General features: G+C 42.2%; 1 protein-coding gene across 1 annotated transcript in view; it reads left to right on the top strand.

The window, feature by feature from the left end:
• magi3b (membrane associated guanylate kinase, WW and PDZ domain containing 3b) overlaps positions 1-24,179 on the top strand; it is a 125,571-nt gene that overhangs the window by 89,983 nt on the left and 11,409 nt on the right. Inside the window, exons 3-10 of the mRNA XM_008279408.1 lie at positions 2,644-2,763; positions 8,742-8,948; positions 11,319-11,487; positions 13,690-13,769; positions 14,581-14,638; positions 15,824-15,930; positions 21,191-21,382; positions 22,168-22,815. Of these exons, the coding sequence (XP_008277630.1) occupies positions 2,644-2,763; positions 8,742-8,948; positions 11,319-11,487; positions 13,690-13,769; positions 14,581-14,638; positions 15,824-15,930; positions 21,191-21,382; positions 22,168-22,815 (1,581 nt within the window). The remainder of the gene's footprint in view (positions 1-2,643; positions 2,764-8,741; positions 8,949-11,318; positions 11,488-13,689; positions 13,770-14,580; positions 14,639-15,823; positions 15,931-21,190; positions 21,383-22,167; positions 22,816-24,179) is intronic.

Raw genomic sequence — 24,179 nt, 5'->3', positions numbered from 1 at the left:
CTTAAAATATTTTTAGAGATGTTTGCCATTATTGACACAGTTTTTACAGGTTTTGAAACTTACAGTATTCCCTAATTTTTTTGAAAATCTTTTTTTTTTCTGGCATTGGTTTTGTTTTTTTTTGGTTTTTTTACAGAGTACCTTGTTCTCCTTTCCCAGCAAAGCACGATCCAAATCCATTCCCCTGCTGTGTATAACTTGCAGACTGACAGATCTTCAATAAAGCCTCCCTGCTTCCACACTCCTCTTTTGTCTTTTTGCAATTAACTGCAGTGAACCTGCTGCACCTTTTCAACATACACTGACCACTTCTTCTCTTTTAGAAAAACTGTCCTCCAACTGTTTTTATTGAAAGCGTGCTCGTGGTGAAAAGGAAAGTATGACAAGATGTTGCAAAGTTGCGCTTTAAAAAATTTGCTTCTTTCACTCTGTTGTACCCTCAAAGCTCAGTGAGCCCTCATTATATTGCCTGCGACTGATCCACAATAGGAGGCTTATGGTATATATATCGTGTGACATCCAGGATGATGGCTTGGGGAGATTCTTGGCAGGTACATAACTGTGGCTCAAGTAATTGGGCTACAGGGGACATTTTGAGGGACCAAAGCCAGCGCCAGCAGGAAGACAAGTTGTTAATGAGAAGCAGCAGAGGTTGGCATTCTCACATGCAATGCAATGTCAACTGCTTTTGGTAACACAAACTGTGGTATCAAGGCGAGCTGTGGAAGGAAGCTTCTCTGACATTTTTTTTTTTTTTTTTTCCGCTGTTACTCCACTGCTTGGTTACAGAGAAGCTGTCACAGTCCAATTAAGAAGAAAATATAACAGTGGAAAAACAAAAGGGGAATGGCAACATAAAGTTACTTAATAGGCTATCGGGCCACCACAATCTACAGAGACATTTCACTCCTAATTGGCACAGGTTCTACAAGTGTCAAGAAGTCTACTCAGGAGACGTAAAACATTGAATCACTGACATTCCATCGTGGTTGTATTAGAATGCTTAAAGGCTATTTAAGGTCATTTCAGTGCAACGAACACTGTTAACGAACACATCAGCAGTATAATTAATATCGGTGCTGTTTCTTGCTGCCAGTGTGTGTTGCTGTTGAATTCAGGTGCATGGAAGTCAAATAGCTTGGATGTGTGAAAAAATATTCAAGCACTAAACTCTGATCCTGATACACAGTGTGTTTGTGAGTCATCTCACAGCAAGACATTCCTGGCTTCAGTTGATAATCTCTTTCTGTGTGGAGTTTGTATCGTCTCTCTGCATCTTCTCCCTGCGCTGCTGCAGGGCTCCTCATTGTGCTCTGGTTTCCTCCGACATTGAAGTCGGGTTTATTTGAAATTTGAAATTGCCTGTTTTTCTGAATATAAATGACTACTTATGTTAGCCCCTGCGATTGACTTGTGGCCTGCCTGCATTGTTGCTTTGCCTTCACTTTAGCCTCACCTCAGCGTCCTTCCCACGACCCTGGAAGGGATTCAGCAGGCCGGGCGGATGAGTGCGTTTGCTTCATAGACAATGCTCACATTAATTTAGGTGACAGAGATTGCCATGAAATGCAACATTAATGATGGGTTCATGACGTGCGTTTCGCTTTGCCTCGCATGCAATAAATTACCGCTGTCCTGCCTCCCTTTCAGATGTGGTTATTTCTGTGTAGTTTACAAGTTTGGTGACATGCCACCTAATTAGCCTTGAGTGCAGTTGTGGCACGTTCCTACTTATTTATTCATGGAATAAGGTTTACATAATCCTCATGCTAATGTAATCATTTGGTGTCCATTTGTGCCTAGTGGATATTCATCCTGGAAGAAAGAAAGACAGAAAAAAAACTCCCATCAGTACTGAAATAGACTGTGGCTTCACCACAGGAGCAAAATCTGCACTCAGAGTGCCCTCGTGTCATTTGCATTCACGTTGCCCTCTCTGGGACTGAGTGAACCTAAACCACACCAGGAGGTTACACAACTCATGCTTCCATCATAATTCACATTTCTAATTTACTGTGCTGTTTTCTGCATTTTAACTGCAGCCAGAACATAGATCAAGACATCCACAATAATAACTTGTTAGCAGAAACTACAGTTACTCATTGAGGATTAAATAAATTACGCCCCTCAGTGCTCAGCAGGCCTTTGTCAATTATCCATCTTTCACAGGATGGCACCAAGGTCTTTTTAGATTTTCATTCCAAAATCAAAAAAAAAAAAAATTAAAAAGTCACCCCTCTGAAAAATGCACTGCAGTCCCACACAATTTGAAAAACCTTGTATCGTCTTTTTGGGAACAAAGAATGTCAGAGATTTGCAAAATTTGTTTAAATGTTGCACCACCACATTATAATAATGAAGAAAACACAACTTGTTGCTACACTTGAAGATGTTACAGATGTGTTTAAGGACTGGAACTGAATGGTGTTCATTTTGTTTTGTGTTGATGTGTCAACCTTCAAAGTTTTTTTGCTGATGAATTCAGTTCAGGACCTGTGAGCTCAGAAAACATTAAAAACCTTCACTGAACAACAACCTTTTCTACGGCGCTGTCTTATCTGCACTTGTCTGCACCAGTGTTTCTTATCTAAAACACATGGGGACCTGTATGTTTATGTGTTTTTCTTTTTGTTTTTTTTAAAGGCACCACACGGCTTCCTCGAGAGGGGGAGGTCCCAGGCGTGGACTACAACTTCATCAGCGTTGGAGACTTCAGGATCCTGGAGGAGAGCGGGCTTCTTCTGGAGAGCGGGACCTATGATGGTAGGTGTCGCAACGGCAACTTGTGTGTGTGCTCGCCTGCTTTTGTGTATAAGATTCAGACTTTCAAGTCTCAAGTGTAAGCTCAGTATTCACAGTCATTATGACTTACGGCCTGCCTTAGTGAAATGTGACGAGTGGGACAAAATGTATTGATCAGCGAAACATGATTAAAGACTCATTGGAAGTGGCAGTCAAAGAAGCAGCAATATTTGCAGCCTTTCAGATGAACACCGCTATTCAGTTTCTCCACTCTGTGTGTAGAAAGGGCCGCTGAGGGATGAAGCGTGCAGACCTCAAATTTAAATATAAATGGAAATGCTGTAGAAATCAGCACAAGGGTGTAACTTCTTTGTCAGCAGGGATTAAAATAAACCTTATGTTTGCCAGAGAGTTTTAGAACTAGAAATACCCAGCAGTCAGTGAGAGGTGTGGTAGGTAGGTTTCTCATTTAGTTTAAACTCCTGTGAGCTAAACACTGAAGTACGTGGCTTCTTTAGTGTTGGTTTTAGGATTTCAGAGCTTTAATGACCTGGGGAGAATGTTACATTAGACAAATTGTACGTAACGTTTCCACTAAATAGCTTCATACATGACTGCTTTTGACACTAAATGAAAATGTTAAGGGTCACATGGGAGGATATAACTTTCAAAGAAAAATACATCACAATTAATAAATAAATAAATAAATAAACAAGAAACTAAATCATAATGATCAAAGCATTTTACAAACTGTTTTGATGCGGCTCAGACGGTGAGGTGCTGAGAGAATTTGGTTTTTATGACCTTAGCATTTCTAAAATCTCGGCTACAGCCCTGGTGAAATGTTTAAAATGATGGAAGTGATGTGCTGGCGGAGCAGTGATTCTTCTGACTGGCTAAAGAAGACCTTTGATGCATGTTAATCAGTCATTTTAAGTGCCAACTACACTATCTCGTGAAGGCAAAATGTATTAAAAGTGGGTGTATTGGAAGAGCTTTTAAATGGAGCAAAAGATTTTCAGTTTCTGCAATGCAAATGTGCAATGTCAAAGTGCTACCGACTGTATCAAGATGCAAAAGAAGGGATGGACAGGACTTTACTTGCTGCCTTTATGTTAAGTCTCTTGAATTTCTTAAGGCTGCTACCAGCTAAGAGCAAAAAATCCACCAAAAAATTCTCAGACATGTTGAATTTACTAAATTAATAGCGACAGTCGACTTAGACATAAGTCTTTCTTGCGTTTTCCTTTTGAGTGCTTACCCTATATGTGAATTTCTACACATACAGACATGCTCATGTTTGCTCAGTATGTACATCAATGTGTGTCAGCCTAAGCACACCTTTTGTATCTGTCAGTGGACAGGATTTGCTTCTATATTTTTATGTATTTATGTCAGCACTTCTGTATCCATTCTTGCCAATATGCAGTAAATACTCTCAATAGTGTGTGCACATGTAAGCAGCTGTAGCACCTGCAGGTGACCTTATGTAAACCAGTCAACCTGCTGATCCCACCGGCTGGCTGCACAGTCACACATCAGGAAGACCCACTTGTGTTCTTTCTCAGGAGTCATGCTTTATTCATGGGATAAATCGACCTCTTCCTCCCTCCCCCCTCTCCTCTCACAGACACAACCAGTAAGGTTCGGTTCATCACAAGCTTCCAAAACTTGAAATGTAACTTGATAGCACCTTGATGAAGTAAACATGTCAGCAGTTGCTGATATTTTACAAGTAGACAAGCTCAGTCATGTTCTTTCCAGTAAGGAGTTTACACAACAAGGGATATTTCAGCTTGGCGAACAGCTGAATGGCCAAGTATTTACCATTTCTAACGTCTAATACTACAAGAGAGTATAAGCAGTTGCCCTGCATTCAGAGGTCTTGGAAAGTCAGACGGTCGCAGTGTATTTGTGTCATGAAGGGATTGGAATGGAGGATTTCTCTCACATTGCACAATGATTATGGCAATAACATGATAATCTCCCTGCTCTCTTTAAGCTCATTCTTTCTTACTGCAAATCCAGGCTGCTGTGAAATGGGAGAGGATTTTTCTAAATGTTTGAGAGGCAACCTCTGGTCGCATAAAATGAACCCTCACTGCAACACTCTCTCACTCCTATTCATCTGCTTCTCGTGCTTCTTATAAGATGTAGAATTAAAAGATAAAGTCAAATCCTCATCCAGAGAGAAAGAGCCTGAGGGCGGAGAGCAGCCTCCTCTGGATGTGTACAGGTGAATTTCTGCTTCTCCGTATTTGTGGAACTTTTTCTGTGTGTATTTATGGATGCTGAGGTGCATATTCTAGCGTAAGTGTGATCTAGGCCTGTTGAGGCAGGTTTTTGCAGCAGTCTGTGATTGCAGTGATACGATGTCTTCCTCCTTCCACACCCATCCTCTTAGGACAGTGGCAGCAGTGACATTAGACACACACACACACACACACACACACACACACACACAAAGGGACACATACTGTTGAACACAGTTGTACATTTGTGCACTCTGAACAAATGCTGTCCTTCCTAGAGTCAGAATAGATCATCTAAGAACTCAAAGATCAGGTTTCAGAATCTGCCAAGTCGCCCACGAGCTGTCCTTCATCTTTGAGCTGAATCCAGCTGGGATTTGCACCTTTTATAGAGAGGTTGACTGTGGGTAGAAAGGGAGAGATGGAGAGCAAACCTAGGAAGAGCACATAATAGAAAGTGAGAGTTGATATAGAGGCACGCTGAGCTCCTCAGCTCCCAATGGAAACCCCCTTTGCAGTGGAAGCAGGACTGCCTTGGCTGTGTGCAGATGTGTGGATTAGCTGCTCAAAAGTTGGAAGGTTTCAGTCTACTATCCCTGAGAGGAAACACTCTGAACACACTGTTAGTGGCTGCCTCCCCCTCCTCCTACTCTTCTCTTCCTCTTAAACCCAGTCAGCACAAGCGCTGCACGGCTACTGTGGCAGCAGTGCTGATCTCTCAGCAGCACAGTGAACTCCAAGAGGAGCTGGAAGTAATCGGATCGAAGAATGCGATTTACTCCATTCAGATGTGTTTGAAACGCAGCCTGTTTTTTTCTTTGAAGAGAGAAAAATAAACAAGGTCATTTGTCCTCTTGTATAGGTCGCATGGGTTTCATTCCTGCTGTGAAAAGCTCATAAATTGCTCTCAGTTTGTAAGTGTACAGTAAGCGAGCGGTGCTCAAGGTACTGAGCTAATGGGATTCTTAGCTAATCATAATGGTCTCACTAATAGTCCCAAATGACTTGCCTGAATGCTCATTATGTTAATGGTTCATGTAAAACGTTATTTCTCCACTTGGAAAGTATTTTATGGGAGGCATTATACACATAATTTTAACTTAAACACCCTCTCCAAGACTCTTTTATCAATCACCCTGCAATCAATTATCCTGTTAATCTTTTTTCATCCAGAGGTTGATCAGGTTGATCATGGGTGCTAATTCTTTAAACAGTCGGTTCAGTTCCCACCTTGCCTGATCATTTGCTGCATGTCATTCCCCTACTCCCTAATTTCCTGTCTCTCTCCACTGCTGCTGCCAAATAAATGCTTAAAATGCCACCAAAAAAAGAAGGAAAGAGAAGAAAAGAAGTTAGGACACAGTTTCATGCCTACCCAGGCTAAGACTGTTTCTGTGGGTCCAGGCCGCTCTATGATTGGTTGGTTACATACTGGACACTCCATGTCGGTCCGGAGGGTCCCTGGTTGCCTGGCAAGCATACATATAAGCCATCTGTGCCAGACCCTCCACAGTGAACCTTTCTGGGGTTTTGGTCCCTCCTCAATCTGCCTCCAAGGTCCAGGTTGGGTCAGTCTGTCAGAGCAGAAAAAGAACAGCCAGGCAAAAACTGAATAGGCCAGTGCGGGACTGGAAGGATAGCTGCCAGGAAAATGAAATACTCTGCCTAGAGAGGGTTTTTCTTTTCCTGACAAATGATCTCTAATCTGCTACCAGGGAATGAAAAATTCTGCCAAATTGACAGCCACTTCAAACCAGTTGTTTTGGGATCCCTGTTGTGATAATGAGGCGGATTTTTACGAGGAAAGAAAACAGACCTCGAGATTAAATTGGATTTGAATGGGAGTGTAGAATTCACACATTGGGTTCTTCTGGTTGGACGGTTTTGTTGCTGTGTAACTCTCTCTTCATGATCTTGGTAAGATGAAGAAGTGCGCCTGACCTTGCGTAGCTTATGCATAGTGCCCTTGACAACAGGAATCTTTTCATTACCAGTAGCCGATTCCACCACCATGAAATTGCTTGCGCGCACTTTGAAAAAGGAGGCTCACTCTTTCTGGCTCATCAACCCGGTGACACGAGGATCACAAGTAACATTGGACAAGCTTCCCTGCTCATCAGCTTATGAGGCTTCCCTCCATTTATAACAGCAAATGGTGCCACAAATCTTCACTGACGCACTGCTTTCACACACCTCTATATCTGCGGCACACATTTATCAGGGGCCAAGAGACATGTTTGTAAGTAATTAATCACAGAGGTAGCGTCTGGCTGATGAATGTCAGCGCGTGGCAGGAGACAGGCGGGGATTAGCCAGCAGACCCAATCTCTCCCTGCTATCGTTGTGCAGCCCCTGTTAATGAAGCCATCTTTGACAAATGCGGATGAGTGTCGCTCAGTAAACACAGACTCGCACGTCAAGAGGGGAGGGGCGGGCTTTTATCCGGCCTCCTTCCCCTCCTCAACCTTCCTGCTGCTTTGAGAAAGATGAGCATAGTTGCATTAGCCAACTTTGCTGTGTATTGTCGTTGGCACGCCTGAGGAGATGAGGCCAGGCTCAAGATGGGCTCACTTATCAGAAAAGCTGTTGTGGCGTTACTGTATCATGCTGTAAAGCTGCTGGAATGACTGTGATGTTTTCCTCAGAGCACTCTGTTCTTTCTGGCAGGCCGGCTGTTGTCAGCTTTCCCTCTTTGTGCCGAGCTATAAAAAGATCTGCAGTTGATAAATGCTGCTCTTATGGTACACCGTTTGTGATATCTGCATGTTCACACTTAAGTACATCAAAGGTTCATAAGACTGTGGTCCCATACGCAGCCTGGTCTAAATGAAAAGTACCATCAAGTTTGTGGAGACTAATTAAATTTCTGAAGATCTCTATTTCCCAGCGGTATTTCTCCGTATTTTTTAATTAATCTAATTATATATCATGATGTAGCTGAGTAGGCTCAATCTGGTGATCGCTTATTGTGAGAATCGAGTAAATATTTGATCTTACAAATGGATTACCAAAAAAATTAATCTGATAATTTTCTGTAAACACATCTGGCAGAGCAGCATTTAGCAAACAAATAATCATAATAAATGATAGGGGTATGAATTAGTATGCACATTATTTATAATCCTAATGGAGGTTGAATAATTGCGTATTCTCTCCCTAAATTGAGTTCCACATACTGCTCACCAGCCATACGTAGATGGATCACCCCATGAGCTAAATGAGCAAATAATTTAACAAAGTTTTGCACTCTCCTCCCCCTGCCTCTTTTAACGGAGCGCTGTTATCCCACTGAATATTTATAATCCGTAACACAAGGTCTTCCTTCATTAAGGAAAAAAAAAAAACAAGCTGAGAGATAGATAATTGCTGTATTCAATGATCAGTGTAATTAGTTGCTGGCAAATTCCAAGTGAAGTGATTTTAATGTTACATGAGTCATGACAGCCCTGTGGTGCAGTTATCGAGGGAAAACAAAGCAGGGGGTTAAGAGACGTGAAAATCATGCAGAGGAAGCAGACCTCTGAAACTTGTAAATAGTCAACCTTGAGTGCCGGCATGTGACATTTAGAGAATTAATTTTGGATTTTAATCGGGTGAACTGAGGTGATGTTAGACATTCTGGATGATCCCTGGCTGTGTCTCCTTCCGTCACCTAGAAACACATTTCATAGCACACCTATGATGTTGCATTATTTCAAAAAGTGATTCTTTCATTTATTTTATTCTTCTCTTCCTCTCTTCTGTAAGGTAACTACTATGGGACCCCGAAGCCTCCGGCGGAGCCCAACCTGGTGCAGCCTGACCTGGTGGATCAGGTGCTGTTTGATGAAGACTACGGTGGCGAGGTCCCCAGGAAACGCACCACCTCCGTCAGCAAGATGGACAGAAAGGACAGCGCCGTACCCGAGGAGGAGGATGACGACGAGAGGCCACCGCTGGTCAATGGATTGCCTGGTCAGTTAATGTCAAAGCACAGAATGTCAAGTTAAATAACAGAGATTCTGCCAGGCGCTACGGTTGTGGAATTGCCAGGTTAGGTTAATGTTACTGCAGGTTTTCTGAAATGACAGAAAAACTTTGGTTTGTTTCAGATTGTATACAGTTTGACGGGCCCACTAGGCATTTGAGGACAACTCAATCTGTCATATAAAAGTGACTGTTGGACTACATTTCCCTGAGCAGATTGATCATCTTCTGAGGCGTTGGTTCATTTTTCTTTGGCAGTCGATGTTGAAGTATTTCGTAGACCCAGATTAAATGGTGTTTATATCTTCTTTTTCTTCTTATCTAGGTGCCCCTTGGGGGAGGAATTTCTTCTACATGAAAATGTAACAACTGTTGCAAGTTCTTTGAAACTTGGTTTAGTCTCCAGTTTTGTGTTTAACAGCTGTCTGTCATACCAACACATAGACTGGATATAATTTGAGCCTGAGTCTGAGGTCACAACTTTGAAGCTTTTAAATGAATTAGGAACAAAAACCATCAGCAACATATCTTTCCAGGAACGGTGTTAAAATCAGTTTTATTGCCAGAAAATTAATCAGCAGCAATTTTGAATTTATCAAGCACAAACACAGAACATTTGATTACTGCAGCTTCTTAAATGCGAGGATTTCGTTTTTCTCGTCTTACATTATTTTAGTGGAATCACTTAGCGTCTTGGACTGTTAGTCAGACAAAACAAAGCATTTGGCATCAGTGGCATCTTGGACTCCATTTAAGACTTTTAAGCCAATAAAAATGTGATAGCTGCACATGACAGCAGTATTACTGATCTACTGTAGCAAAAGTAACCTTGAAATAGTCTCATCTAGAGTCTAGGATACTGTGTATGTGATCAATCAGGACAACTGCTCGGCTCTCTAAGGAGCAAATCTGCCCTTAATGCTTACAAGGAGAACAGCCCTGGAACAGAAATAGGTTACATGCTGTGCACCATACCTGGGTTTTTTTTAGTAAGAGAATTGGGGTTAACACTGAGGCAAGCCCAAGCTGAAAATATTTTTTTCCCAGAATGAAACATTGTTTTGACAGTCACGGCTCAAACACTGCTTGCTCAGCTGTACAAAGGATTCACAGAAATCCAAAGTCTGTTTACCCAACTGCTCTGTCATATTGAAATCAAACACAAAAACGATACCCAGACATCCAGGAGTTCTTTTTATGGAAAGAAACCAGTTACAAATGACTGCTCCGCTACAGCCCACAGCTGTGGCAGAGAAGTCTCAGACCAGCCATAGATGGAGAGAGTTATGGTCGAATGAAAAAAGAGGTTAATGGAAAATGTGAGCTCTAAGTCTCTAAACTCTCACCACTTCCCCCATCTTTGCTTAGACTGTCCTTATCTGCTGCAGTCCTTCCTCAACCTGTCTGACTGGTATCGTCGAGTGGGCCCTCACCATGCTTTGAACCTTACTCATGACCTCAGCCCTCCTTCAGGCTCTGCCCTCGGGCGGGTTCTCAAGCTTCTACATGGCCAGAGTACATGAAGCATCTTCAAACATGCCATGTCCATTTTGTCTGTGTGTATATTCCTTTAAAAATGAAGCACAAGCATGTGTTTTTGATCAGGGGAGGCAAAAGAAGAAAGTGCTTCAGAAGCTGCACAGATCAACATGCTGATGGTGCTTAGGGAGCCCTGTGGTTGGATTTTGAGTAATTTTATACTCACTATAAAATTCAGGTGGAATGTTTAGGAAATGCATCCCCCAGAAATGCTTATTTTATGCCGCGCGTTACATCTTTTGGCGTTATCCCCCATTGTAAGGAGGTTAGCGCCATATAAAAAGGAAGGGATGAAAAGCACTTGTGTTTCATCCCTTTATAACTGTCTTCTGAGGGAAGGCATGAAGTGCTAAGTGAATTAGGGGAGCCTTTGTTGTATTTTTCACGTTCATTGTAGAGCAGTTTCTCATTAAAGGGGAGTGTCTACGAATGCAATATAATATATCATTATCACACAGGAACGGCCTCGGGGCTCAACTGGTCCTTTCAGTGTGCATCCCTGCCTCCGTGATTGCAGCCCACAGTGACTGTACACGTATGCATAAGCACAAGCATTAACGCTGTAATCACAGGCAAATGCAAAACAGCCCTTTGGCACACACACGCACACACACACACACACACACACACACACACACACACACAACATCACTCGCATGCAAATCCTGCAAGCAACATCAGCTCTCGCTGCACACCCCTACTGCAGGCAGGAAAACAGGAGGGCATATAGGTGTTCCTGCAGGCTAACCTTCCACTCTGTCTGCTCTGTTTTCTCTTTGTTTTCCCCCTTTAAACTGTCCATCCTCTCGCTGTCTATAGAGCACAAAGAGGGAGCGGACTGGAGGAAAGCAGTGCCCAGCTACACTCAGTCCAGCAGCACCATGGACTTCCGCACATGGAGCTCTCTTCCCCGCGATGACAGCCTGGAGCCTCTGCCCCTCAACTGGGAGATGGCTTACACCGAGACCGGCATGGTCTACTTCATAGAGTAAGTGAGACAGAACCCTGGGCTCGTGTGACCCTTCCTGCTGACACAATTAGTCACCTGACAGATGATGACTGATTGATGAGCACCAGTTAAAAAAAAAGAACATTAGTATTGCTATGCAAGCAGTTCATTCACTTCATGTGATTTAATAGAAATACAATACCTTTGTAAGTCCACTCTTCTAGCATGTTTGCAGCAGCTTTTCTGAATCTTGCATTTATAAATGGATTCTCTTTAAGTGTATTAACTGTTGCTCAGACAAGTTGTTTTGAAAGGACACCTTTCTTATTCTCTGACATTTTATAGAAGCAATTAAATGAAAAATATATTCAGCATATCAAACAATAACAAAGTTTTGCAGTTATTATTTTACTACAAACATTTTAGTGAATTAAAACTAATACACATTTATCTGCCACGTAATATCAGTTCCAGACTGTCAGACAATACATCTTAAAATCCATCCATCATCTATACACCGCTTAATCCTCACTAGGGTTGTGGGGGGCTGGAGTCTATCCCAGCTGACTCAGGGCGAAGGCAGGGGACACCCTGGACAGGTCACCAGTCCATCACAGGGCTACACTTAGAGACAAACAAGCACCCTCACATTCACATCTGTGGACTCTTTAGATTTACTAATTACCTCAGCATGTTTCTGGACTGTGGGAGGAAGCTGGAGAACCCAGTGAGAACCCACCCTGCACAGGGAGAACATGCAAACTCCACACGGAAAGATCCCAGTCATCCTAACTGGGACATGAAATGGGGATCTTGTAGCTGCAAGGTGACGATGCTAACCACCGAGCCAACTTCTTGAAAAGGAAAATATAAATAGTAACCTGTGAGTAGCCATGCATATGAAGTCTGTGGCTAGAATTATACATTCTGCTCACACACAAGCAGGCTGACAGTATTTTATATTTTTTCTTATTGCCAACAAATGCCATTAAGAGAACAAACTAAACAGTGAGTTGACTCTACCTCCAAGAATCTCCATGTGAAGCCAAAGCCTGTCAGCCCATAGCCAAAAACTATCAAAACCACATCCTTGAGCCACAAATACTACACTGGGGGAAAAGCTAATTTGTTATAATGAACATGTCAGCATCACATAGACTTGCCTGCTGCAATCAATACTCATTAGCACAACAAATATATATTAATCCATAGATGAAAATAGATCCCAACAAATGCAAATATATCCTGTTTGAGTGAGGTTGTTTTAGGGAAATTACTTAACCTTTTCTTGTGCAAATGAAAAGATGTGTTTGCTAGCTGTTGTCAAAGACAAGAAAAACAGATTAACACAAGCAGCAAGAGGAGGATGAGGTAAATATGTTGACAGGGTGTAGCACAGTGTGTACACAGGATGACGAGGGTTCAAATTTAGGGCAACTGACAGCTTGACTGTTGTTACATATGTTAATTATGTCATCTTACAACTACAGTGGAGTATGTTGCAAAATGTGGTATTAAAAATGAAAGTGTTGTTTGTATACTTGATGTCACGCATTATTGTATTTACTTATCTCTTATTTATGCATCATGAAACACAGATAAATATTTCTGTAAGTACTGAATTAAAAATAAAAGAGCACATTTTCTAGACTTCACACTGTACTGCAAGTTTACTGGTTTTTATAAAGACGTGTTAAGCTCCTTCGAGAAACAAATCAATACTTTGATTTTAGAGAAATCAAGTAAGGAAACCTACATTGGTGGCTTATACGTGTGTGGGTGTACGCCCATACACGTGCGCATGTGTTCGTCAGCCTGTGTGTTTTATTCATATTTGGCTCTAAGCCACTTGTCTCTGAAGATATCAGAAGACCATTGTGATTTTCCCGCTGATTACACACCCCAGTTGTTTAACACATTTGAGGATAAATGAGTTTGTCGTGTTTCACATTCAGACATTTTTTGTTTTTTTTTCTCCCCTCTAAAAAGGCCACCTAGCCATGAACGGGGTTATACGACAGCTAAACATAAACCAATGGATCAGATGTTTGCTGATAAATTCAGTAACCCCTGTGCATGAGAGCATAGTTCACTGGAGAATACGGCTGCTGTTTTTTTTTTTTTTTTCTGTTGTGGCACTCTTTTTTTTTTTGTCGACTTGATTTTGTGCCTCAGCAGCGGTTTCTCTGCTAGCGTAAGTCTTTTTTTTCATATTTTCTGACTTCTCTTTGTGCTCCACAGTCACAACACCAAAACGACCACGTGGTTGGACCCCCGCTTGGCGAAGAAGGCGAAGCCCCCCGAGAAGTGTGAGGATGGCGGTATGTAGACTTCTCTGCACAGCTGGTCCACTCAAGCATGCACTCATTCCATTAACCACTGCACATGCATTTACACAAGGGCATACCTCTATTGTATATATGCCCTACATTACATGAGCCAGCTTTTCACATAATTAATCAAACTACCAATCAGGTTAAAACATGAGTGTTTAACTTCTGTTTAAAATTACGCAGCACCTATGAGTGACCACCAAGTATTACAGACAAACAGCCTAATTTTTCAGAAATCTGGAGCTGGGGTCGCCTTGAAAGAATTCCAGACGTGCCTTTGTATCCCCTGGATGATAATGTGGGCTTAAGTGCAGGCAAAGACAGAGAGTGACCACGGCTGAAAGAGTGGGACCCTTCCAGCCTGGTTTTAATGGATTTTTACAGGCAAACGGAAAGCTTGTTGGTGTGTTGCTTCTGAAAAGCAACTCCAAAGCTCTCTCTTGCGTTAAGAGCTCTTTTCTCTCTCTCTCTCTTTTCTCTCCTTCTGCCTGATATGTTCATCAGGGCATGACTTACATCAGCCATTCCAGCCGGCCTGCTTGTTGAAAACCACAGGAACATTCACTAAATTGTTGCAGGCTATTTTCATGCCTGCTTTCTTATGCTAAATGTCCCAAACAGGGGCAAAAATACACGGATTCCTATTGCTGTACCTTACTATCATGTCAACATGGTTACAAAACCCAGATGTCTGCTGAATATTGTGCATGCATGTCATCATCTGGTTTCCAATCTGTTACATTGTGGGCACCTAATTTGAATCTTTCATTTGAATAGCGCACTTGTTTCCTTTTTGCAGAGTTACCTTACGGCTGGGAGGAAATTGACGATCCACAGTACGGTACATACTATGTTGAGTAAGTTTTATTGATGTATCCAATTTCCAATCACTCCAGTTGCCATCATTACAAACGCTGCAAATTGTTTTACCACACTAGTTCCCCGCAGATGCACATCACACACAGGCATATTTCACCGGAGAGATCAGAGCACAAGTGCATATTACACTGCTTTGTGTACATTAGCAGTGAACCGGCATAAATCAATACCATCTAAAAATAAACAAATGGATTTAGCACACGGCTCATTTTGTTCATCCTGGGTGAGAATGCACTGAGTTATGTAACATGCAGAGAGGAAGCATTTACCTGGAGAACAGTTGAAGATTTTGATCAGGATTTTCCCATTGTTTATCAGTGGGTGGTAAAATGAAACTCTGTCGGTAACATTGCAGTGACCTGTGTGTGAACACCACAGTTACTGTGCTCTCGCTGTGTTCTGTCAATGTTTGTGTAAGTAAGCATGTGTCTATAGAATGTGACTGTGTATCCGTCACTGCATGTCGTTCATGTATTTGTCTGTGTGCAAAATGTGTTTTCGTGCTCACCACCGCAGCAGGAAATCAGTGAAACACTGCCATTGTAACAGCGGTAGAGAGAAGTGGGGAGATTTTCAGCGAGAATGCATGGAAGGAGCATAGGGCGTACTGGAAGGAGAGGTAGCAATCTGTTGTGATGAAAAGAAAATGGGAATGCTTGTGTTGTTTTATTGCTCAGGCTGCCGAAGAATCCCTCCTAGGTAGAAGTGACATGAGAGAGAAACTTGCACTGCTTGGACAAGGAGAGTCAATGGCACATAGATGGAGCTTGTAGCTGCCAGTGCTTTAGCTTGAAATGAGCTCACTATGAAACAATGGCTCTGGTTTGTATGCCAGGGGGACAACAGGCTGTTTACCTTGTTGCAGAGGAACAGGATGTTTCTGGCAGTCGGGGGTTCATTTCCTACAATATTAAATGGCTAAAAGCCATAGTAGTTTCCCCACATAAAGAGGAGGCAAGCCAGCCTTTACTGTATGTGTGCTGTGTTTATGGATTTGTATATACTGGCGCCACTACCGTTCCTCTATTAGAAAAATGATGGTTCCTTTAAAGGGATGCTGCATACATAATTAACTGCAGAAAAAATAATGCAGTAAGCTCAATAAGTGAGAGCAGTGTGTGTTCAGATCTCTCCTCCTAAACCTGAATCTGCTTATGTTCCAGCCACATCAACCAAAAAACCCAGTTTGAGAACCCCGTCCTGGAGGCAAAGAAGAAGCTGAGCCAGGAGACGGCTGCAATCCAGCAAGCTGCAGCGGCACCTTCTCAAGGTAAAAGCACCGTAGAACATGCCCCCATGTTCAACTTGTACTTGGTTTGGGTCAGTTGGAAAAAGATAAATAAATAAATAAATCCAGCATGTCAAAGCTGCAAAAGACAGTGATAAAGGACATGCATTTAGATTTTGCACACATAAAAAAAACTTGCAAATGTCGAATTGCTACTCTTACACATGGGACAGTGACCTTTAAAAACATCACATTACACCCTGTCTCATCGGTTTTGACAGCACCCTCAGGTTTATGCGACATGCAAATACATGTATAACTATAATTACCCAAGCAAGCTTTCTGACTCTGCACTGCCATTGCCAGTCTGATTAAAAACAACAAGAAATTCCAGTTAGACTGAAGTCACTTAAAAAGATGAAACTCTTTGTTGCTGCTTCAATACATTTTGTCATTCTTTCTAAGCTACTTCTTCACCTATTGTGCATCTAGGATTTGCCCATGTACTTTATGTCTTTTGTATTTTGTAATCTATTTAGGAACAGCAGTGGTCATTTTAGCTTTATTGCAGTCATGTTCACTATTCTATTTCTGCACTCACTGTAAATCACTGTGAACATAAGCATCAGCTAATTGTCTAAAATGTAATTGTAATTTAATTACTTTGGCCTGTGCTCAATGGAGAGTCTGACCCTTTCACCCCTGTCAGCCTGCTTTGATAAATACGTTTCCTGGGAATAGAAAGCAGGGGGAACATCATCGTTTAATGCAAGGTCAGCTGAACGTGTCAACCTTCAACTAGCCTCAAACAATAATAGATTGTCAGAATGAGCCCTTTCTTCCCTAGTTTGCTCAAATAATACACTTTTTTTTTTCTTTCTTTTTGTCAGCTCACCAGTAATGATCTGTTCTTTAGGTTGACAAGCCATTTTTCTTTCGCAATAAACATCATGAATTAAGCATGTTTTCATTACAATGGATGTATAATAGATTACGGTGCTGCAGCGGTGGAGATAGACAAGCTCGCTGCGCTGGCAGGGATTCAGGGAGCGAGAGAGGGAATGCAGGGGAGGAGGCCAGCTTTTAGCGATGCATGTGGCAACAGCTGGTGGAACAGCACGTTTGAGAGGCCAAGCCTAATCAGACATCGCTCCGCTCAGGTGTGTGGGGACTGAGGAAACCGCCATCTCGCCCCTGATTACCGATTACACAACCTAGTGAGCTGTCAGATGATTGCTGTGATGAAACCAAAGCATCATCAGTCGGCGGTTACACCTCAGGCTACAACTCAGACTTTTACACTGTTCCAAGAAACTAGATTCCCAGGGAGTTGGTTTATATATATATATATATACCAGAAATGAACACTATTTTATTAGAAATAAGACATAAAAATACATTCACCTACCCATACAAGACAATTTTAATTTGACAACAACAGATTTACGTAACACAATTTTTATTCTATCGTATTATCTGCACTCCAAGCCTCACAGTGGCATGCTTCTTTTGATAATGTGTGATTTATCTACTGAACTTTGAATTACATGTTACAGCAGCTAAATCAGCAGTGTTTTTATCAGCTAGCTGGCAAACCACAAAAGCACCTTTATGTGCTCAGTGTCTTTTGTGTTCTTATAGGTCGCCTATGTTGTATTATTATACTTTCCTTGTTTGTCTTCTGTTGGATATACAGCATCAGTCACTTAAGAAGTCTACTGTTCAAGGTGCGGTGTTGGAAACAGCCACTGCTTTTGCCTCACTGATGTAGTAAGAAAGAGGTTTTTCCCAATTATGCCGAATACTGTCACTGGAGGTTTACAAGGCAGTTGAGTCACACAGTAGAACTCAGAAACCATGGCTGTTTGATTCGGCGGATATGATGGTTTTTGTCTGCCTCTGGTTTTTCAAAGTCTGGCCACAAACATTGGCACAGCGACCTTCTTTGGGCTCTCCCACACAAGTACAGGCTTGCACATGCCACATTCACTTCCTCCCTGCTTCTTTTTCTCTTTCACCCTCCTTTACCTCTGTCTGTCAGACACAAATGTGTAGTCAGAATGGTTATTTCAGCACTCACTGGGGGGAGGGGGAAGAAAAACATTCACTGTTGAGTTTATCAAGCAATTTGAATGTGATTATGTAAATGAGCTTTGCTTGATCCATGCAACAGTGTGGACATCTGGAGTCCACGCTGGCTGTGATAAGTTACACTCACTCACAGCCGTTCATGTCTGTGGTGGTTGTTTCTTGGCTGCTGAACCATTTGATAGTATGAGAGCGGCAGCATTTAAATTCCTCACACTTCCTTCTGAAAGCTATTGAGTGTTTATAAAACTGAAGGAAATGAGAGGGAAAATGTGCAGTTGTTACTTTTCAGTCAAACTAGAAAGCTGTTGTGATTTGAAAAGCAGATATTGGAGTGGACTCATTGAGATTGGAAGTGGCTGTCTGGTCACAATGTACAGCGAGAAAATAGAAAGCGATAAAGAGGAACAACCTAAAATATGCCACTTTAGATTTCCATATGAAAGCAGCGGTTTTCAGGTGAGGCATCACATACATTGATGGAGTCCAGTTTTAGCTGTGAATCTGTGAAGATATGAATTTTACCAAAGGGAATCTTTTGGAGTGTAATTCATATTCTTTGATATTTGCCAAAAAAAAACCTTGATATTCTATCCCTGTTCTTATGTTCATACTTTTTTGTTTTTAACACACTAAGCATTTGTAAAGACTATAACTAGTTCATTCATTTTTGTACCACCACTACAAAAGTATCTTAAATTAATTGTTAACAACTTTAGCATATTTTTTTGATTACAGTACGACCTCTTTTTAAAGTATCCATAGCAGGTGTATAAGCAGTTATTGGAGGCTTGATAACACAGTTCATTGTATTTGTTATAACATATAATTATTACCATTTTAAACCTGCAGTACATATGATCAAACAGTTAATAAATGGGTTTTTTTTAATATAAACAAGTAAGTACATTCTGTACTCCAGCCTCCAAAGGATTTGTACATTACATGTAATGTGAAGCACATGTGGTTATTTCGCTGTTAATTATTAATTGCAATTGTAGCAATCTAATGGTGTAGCCACCGGGCTTATTATAATTTAAGTATTCATACATATGAACAATTAAAAGCCTTAATCAAGAATGCATAATAATCCATAAACTAATTATGCAACTTTAGACAGATCATCTGTTGAACATTTATTATTTACACAATAGGATCAGTGTGTATTTGACAATGGACCAGTATGTATTAAGATTAACTTTTCTTTGTGTGTCACAAGCCAGGTTTGCCTCTTTGCCAAGAAACAGGTTCACTAAATGATTTGAATCGTATATCGTAAAGTCTGGAACCTAGACCTAGACCTAGACTAGACCTGTTCTGGGGTTGGTTATCCAGATAACTTCAATAAGTTATGCTTGCTTTAATAATGCTCGCTGATGTACTTGTTATTCCTCTGGAAAACGAACCAGAAGTAATGCTGAAAATGCTAATAAAATGTCAACTACAGATTACTAGTCAGGAGTGTGTGGCTGGAAATTGTTTACACAGTACATGTCGTTTATTTTTAATGAATGTGCATCCTATACAGAATTCTATGCATTATTGTGGAAACAATTTATGATGTTGGCATTATTCATGTTGTATAAACGCAGTGAAGTGAAGTGAAACTATCTTTGACTTATTAAAATAATGATGCTCACAGAATGTGAATGTCATACTGGACATTTCTTGTCAACAGCAGGGATGAGCATTGCAAAATTAAACAAAGTAGCTTTTAATGAACAGTGGCATGGTGCAAACTACAGGGAAACCATGGTGAGTTTGGCTTCTCTTAATATGACATGGGCTTCCCTGAAAACATGATGTTATGAAATGTTAGAGGGTCTCTAAAACATTGACAGTATTCTACATGAGCCATACATTTCTAGTGCTCTGCATCTCTATCACCAAAGATCATGCATAAAATTCAGGAAAATATTGACATATGATTGATGTATGAGGGTGATTCCTCTCGAATTCACTTCAGTAAAGATACCAGCGTGCATGCTATTCTTTCCATCACCATCAAATCTTGGCAGCACAACATCATGAATTTAACTCACTTTACCCCAGATATCACAAAAACAGTTTTTCCTGATGCCAACTACTGCAAAACAAACCAGAAGAAGAAAAACACACCTGCATTGCACTGCAGGCTTTTGTGTTCTTGCTGAAGCGCTGACAATAAGAAGAACAGAGAATAAATAAAACCTTATTGTTTAATTACTGTTGATGAATACATTTACAAACAGTAATTTAGAAAGTAGTCAAACCACATCTTAAACAGGCATGGTGGTAGTGAAATATTGATGTGCTCATCAAAAAATGACAGCCCATTTCTAAATGTATAATGATCCTTTTTTGGCATCCCAGAGACTGACAGCAATCACATTCTCTCCGCATACATCAGAGTTGGTGGAAATGTGCACCATTTGTCAGTGGCTGGATTCAGTTTTACTGTTTTTGAGTCAAAGCTATAATGCAGTCCAGGCCAGAGACCATCAGGCAGCTCGGAAAAAATGGTGTGTCCATGATCTAAAGTGCTGATACCACAGTAATGCCAGATAGGGACGCTGCTCAGTTTAATGCAGTGTGACCCTGACAGTTGGTTATCTAGTGTATTGCGTATGCCACAGCCAAGCTGTTAGTCCATATTGATGTTGCCACTGACCTTAAGTTCTTCCTTTCTCAAGTTATAAAAAGTCCACAGTGACAAACCTCTTTTTTTTAGAGTTACTGATTGCAGTAGAGAGAGGATAAGAGCGAACATTGTGCTAAATTGGACACTGTCAGAGGTGCTCTGCTCTATAGTTTTATAATAGAGGGAAACATGAAAATTTGCTTTTAAAGCTATAATTTTATATCATTTTATCTGCCTGTTTGTGCCTCTTTCTCAGCAGGGTTGAACAAAAAGGTTTCTGTTGATGGGTTTATCTAGTTGAAGCATATCATGCCTTTTAATTAGAAATGACTAATTGCTATGTTGATCCTCAGCACATAAAGCGTATAATTGAGGTTCAATGCAGACATGGATGGATTTTGCTATCTTCTAAGAAGGATAGGAATTCATTAATAAGTGTTTCCACGATTAATGTTGTGCACTTGTTGGAGATTTCTCATGTGTTTGATTTACCTTGTCATTCACTTTTTAAAAAAGCACCTCTCAATGGAGAGACACTCCCTACGTGCATAAGCATATTACACACTTATGTTTACTCGCACACTCTGTGCCCAGGTAAAGGAGGTACATCCGGCTTCACTGCAGACCCCAGCCAGCTGAAGGGAGAGATGTACCACACAGCACTGAAGAAGAGCTCCCAAGGATTTGGATTTACCATCATAGGAGGTGACCGCACAGATGAGTTCCTGCAGGTGAAAAATGTGCTCAGCGATGGACCCGCTGCCCAAGACAACAAGATGGCATCTGGTAAGGGAAACCTTAGCACATGCACTCTCACAATTTACCACAGAAAAGACAAGATAGAGTGTTTATACCCATTCATATAAACATTAAAATCTCATTTAGTTGGCAGGAAGATCCATGAGTTTATAACTGCTAATTTCAGCAATATTGCAGAAAAACCTTCTGCAACTACGTTGTACCAACTGTGTTGCCATGTTGCACCGGGAGGTATTAATTCTACCTCTGTGGTGTTCACTTAACCTAGCACTGTCCCTTGAGTTCAACAAGGCAATAACAACAGCTCCAGCTCTGTCAAGGGCACTGTTTTATAGAAAACAGTCTGATTATGGTGGGTGTGTAGTTTCTGATCTTGCTGTTGCCTTTAGGCTGTCTGCATAAACCAACAGCTGTGAGGTGTGTGAGTGTGTGAGTGTGTGTGCGTGTGTGCGTGTGTGTGTGTGTGTGTGTGATGATTACAATAGAAAGATGTGACAGAAATCTACACCCGTCTCAGCTCCATATAGTTGTGGCAGAGTATTGTTCAGGTCTGTTCAACAATGTAGCAAGGGAAGGAGGGACAAGAATGATGTAGGAATGAATGAGATAAAAGGAGCGGGAGGCAGTACGGGGAGCTGCCAGAAGGAAAATATAAGAAAGCAGTGAAGAGGAAAGGGACATTTCAGAGGAAAGATCCGTGTGACAAAGGATGGAGTAAGCGCTTTCCAAAGAAATGTAGAGAAATGATGTCTAGATTAACTACCAGGAGAAATTCCCTCCTGTCACTTGCTTTCTTACTCTCTTTGTCTTAGGTGATGTGATTGTCGAGATTAATGGGATGTGTGTGCTGGGGAAGACCCACCCAGAGGTGGTGCAGATGTTCCAATCCATTCCCATCAACCAGTACGTGGACATGGTCCTTTGCCGTGGCTACCCGCTTCCCCCCGATGTGGATCTAGACAGCGACGACCCTCTTCCACCTCCTCCTCCTCCACCAGCCACCCAGCCCCAGCAGGCCCTGCATGGAGGCGAGGTGGTGACGGCTGTTCCCCTCATCAATGGACAGCCGCTGCTCGTCAAAGGTGACGTTCTCCATGGATCCTCACAGGAGCTCCACTACGTCACCACCGACGCTAGTGGCCGGCCTGTGGTGGCCGCCATGCCCAATGGGAGGCAGGCGGAGCGAGTGGAGGTGACCGCTGGAATGCTGCAACCAGAACTGGTGAATGTGCCACTGGTCAAGGGACCTGGAGGATTTGGGTTTGCCATTGCAGACTGCCCTCTGGGCCAGAAGGTGAAGATGATCCTGGATGCCCAGTGGTGCCGTGGCCTGCAGAAAGGAGACGTCATTAAGGAGATCAACAGACAAAATGTCCAGACGCTTAGTCATGCACAAGTGGTGGACATTCTTAAAGACTTACCAGTGGGCAGTGAAGTCAATGTGCTGGTGTTGCGAGGAGGTAAGAGACTGAAACAGTAGTACACCCATGTCGGTCTTCTGTCTGTCTGTCCCGCCTATCTTTGTATCTGTGGATCCATCTATTTATACTGCAGACTAGTTGGCTGTATATCCAGTTGGTGTTTCTCTTTGTGCCAGTCTATCTTTGTTTTCCTCCGTACTGTATCCATTCATGATTGTCATTCCTTTATGCCCGCTTGTGTGACATAATTTGTCATTACTGTGAATGCAACTTCAACAGTGCCCATGGGAGGTGAGGTCAGCGTGCTGATACTGAGAGGAGGTGAGGTGGTGTTGTGACTAGTTGGAGGGCACAGACTGACACCACACTGTTGTTCTGTAAAAGTCTGGGTGATGCCACCGTGTTTGCTGTCTGTGTAAGGTCACCACAGGAGAGACTGCTGCCTTTTTAGCTGAACAGATCAGACAGCCCCAGCAAAGTAGCTGCAGATGAAGACCAGAACCAATCCAACAGAGCCCCATTCCTAACCATCACATGTGGCTTTTTTTACATATGCAAGCTGCACATCTCCAGCATTTTTCGAACATTCCTCCTCTGTGGCTCCACTCAAAATGCCTCTGTTTATGACAACTCCCATTGAGGCGTAATGCTTTCTGTTACAAGTCTGACAGTAGGAATTACATAAGTGTGGGGATGTGCTTGATTCCAAGGAGCAGAGGGAGGAGGGTAGGCACCCTTCAAATGTCTCCTACATCCATCTCCGGCTGCCCCAGGGATTCACTGCGCAAGTCGATGAACCCCATATTGGCTTTGATCATCAGCAGAGCACAGGGGATTTCTGCATGCCTCTATATCCGTGGCCTCTTAAGGATCCATGGCTAAATGGCTATTGAGAGAAAGTCCCCAGGGGCCTCCTCCCCGCAGCCACGCCTGAACCCTCCTCTCTCCTCTCCCAAAACACCCACGCGACTCGCACTCACTGTTATGCCACCATCGGCATGTCCTACTCCACTGACGCACTGCATGACCCAACAGTTAAAGCAGAGCTGGACTCAGCTTCACCCAGCCTGCCCAATTGAAGAGCTAATGCCAGCTTTAACCCTCATTAGACAATGGCCTTTTGCTTGGAGGAGGATCCCTGTGTTTGCGTGTGCCTGAGTGTGTGTGTGTGTGTGTGTGTGAGTGGTGGGCATCACTGAACAGAGGATGAAGATGCTTTGGAGTGTGTTTCAGGTGTGTGTATTGCACATTTATCTTCTTTCATGCCTTTGATGGCTGCAATGTTGGATTGGGAGTATTACAGCGAAGTGGAAAAAATGCCGCTGTGTCTCCCCTTTTACATCAGGCTCCATTAACCCCTCATCAGGCCAAGTGTTAGTCCGGCCCCACAGGGCTGCAGGCCC

The sequence above is a fragment of the Stegastes partitus genome, unplaced genomic scaffold (assembly GCF_000690725.1).
Source record: "Stegastes partitus isolate 25-593 unplaced genomic scaffold, Stegastes_partitus-1.0.2 Scaffold5, whole genome shotgun sequence".
NCBI classification, from domain to species: domain Eukaryota; kingdom Metazoa; phylum Chordata; class Actinopteri; family Pomacentridae; genus Stegastes; species Stegastes partitus.
This window is presented reverse-complemented; position numbering and strand designations above follow the sequence as displayed.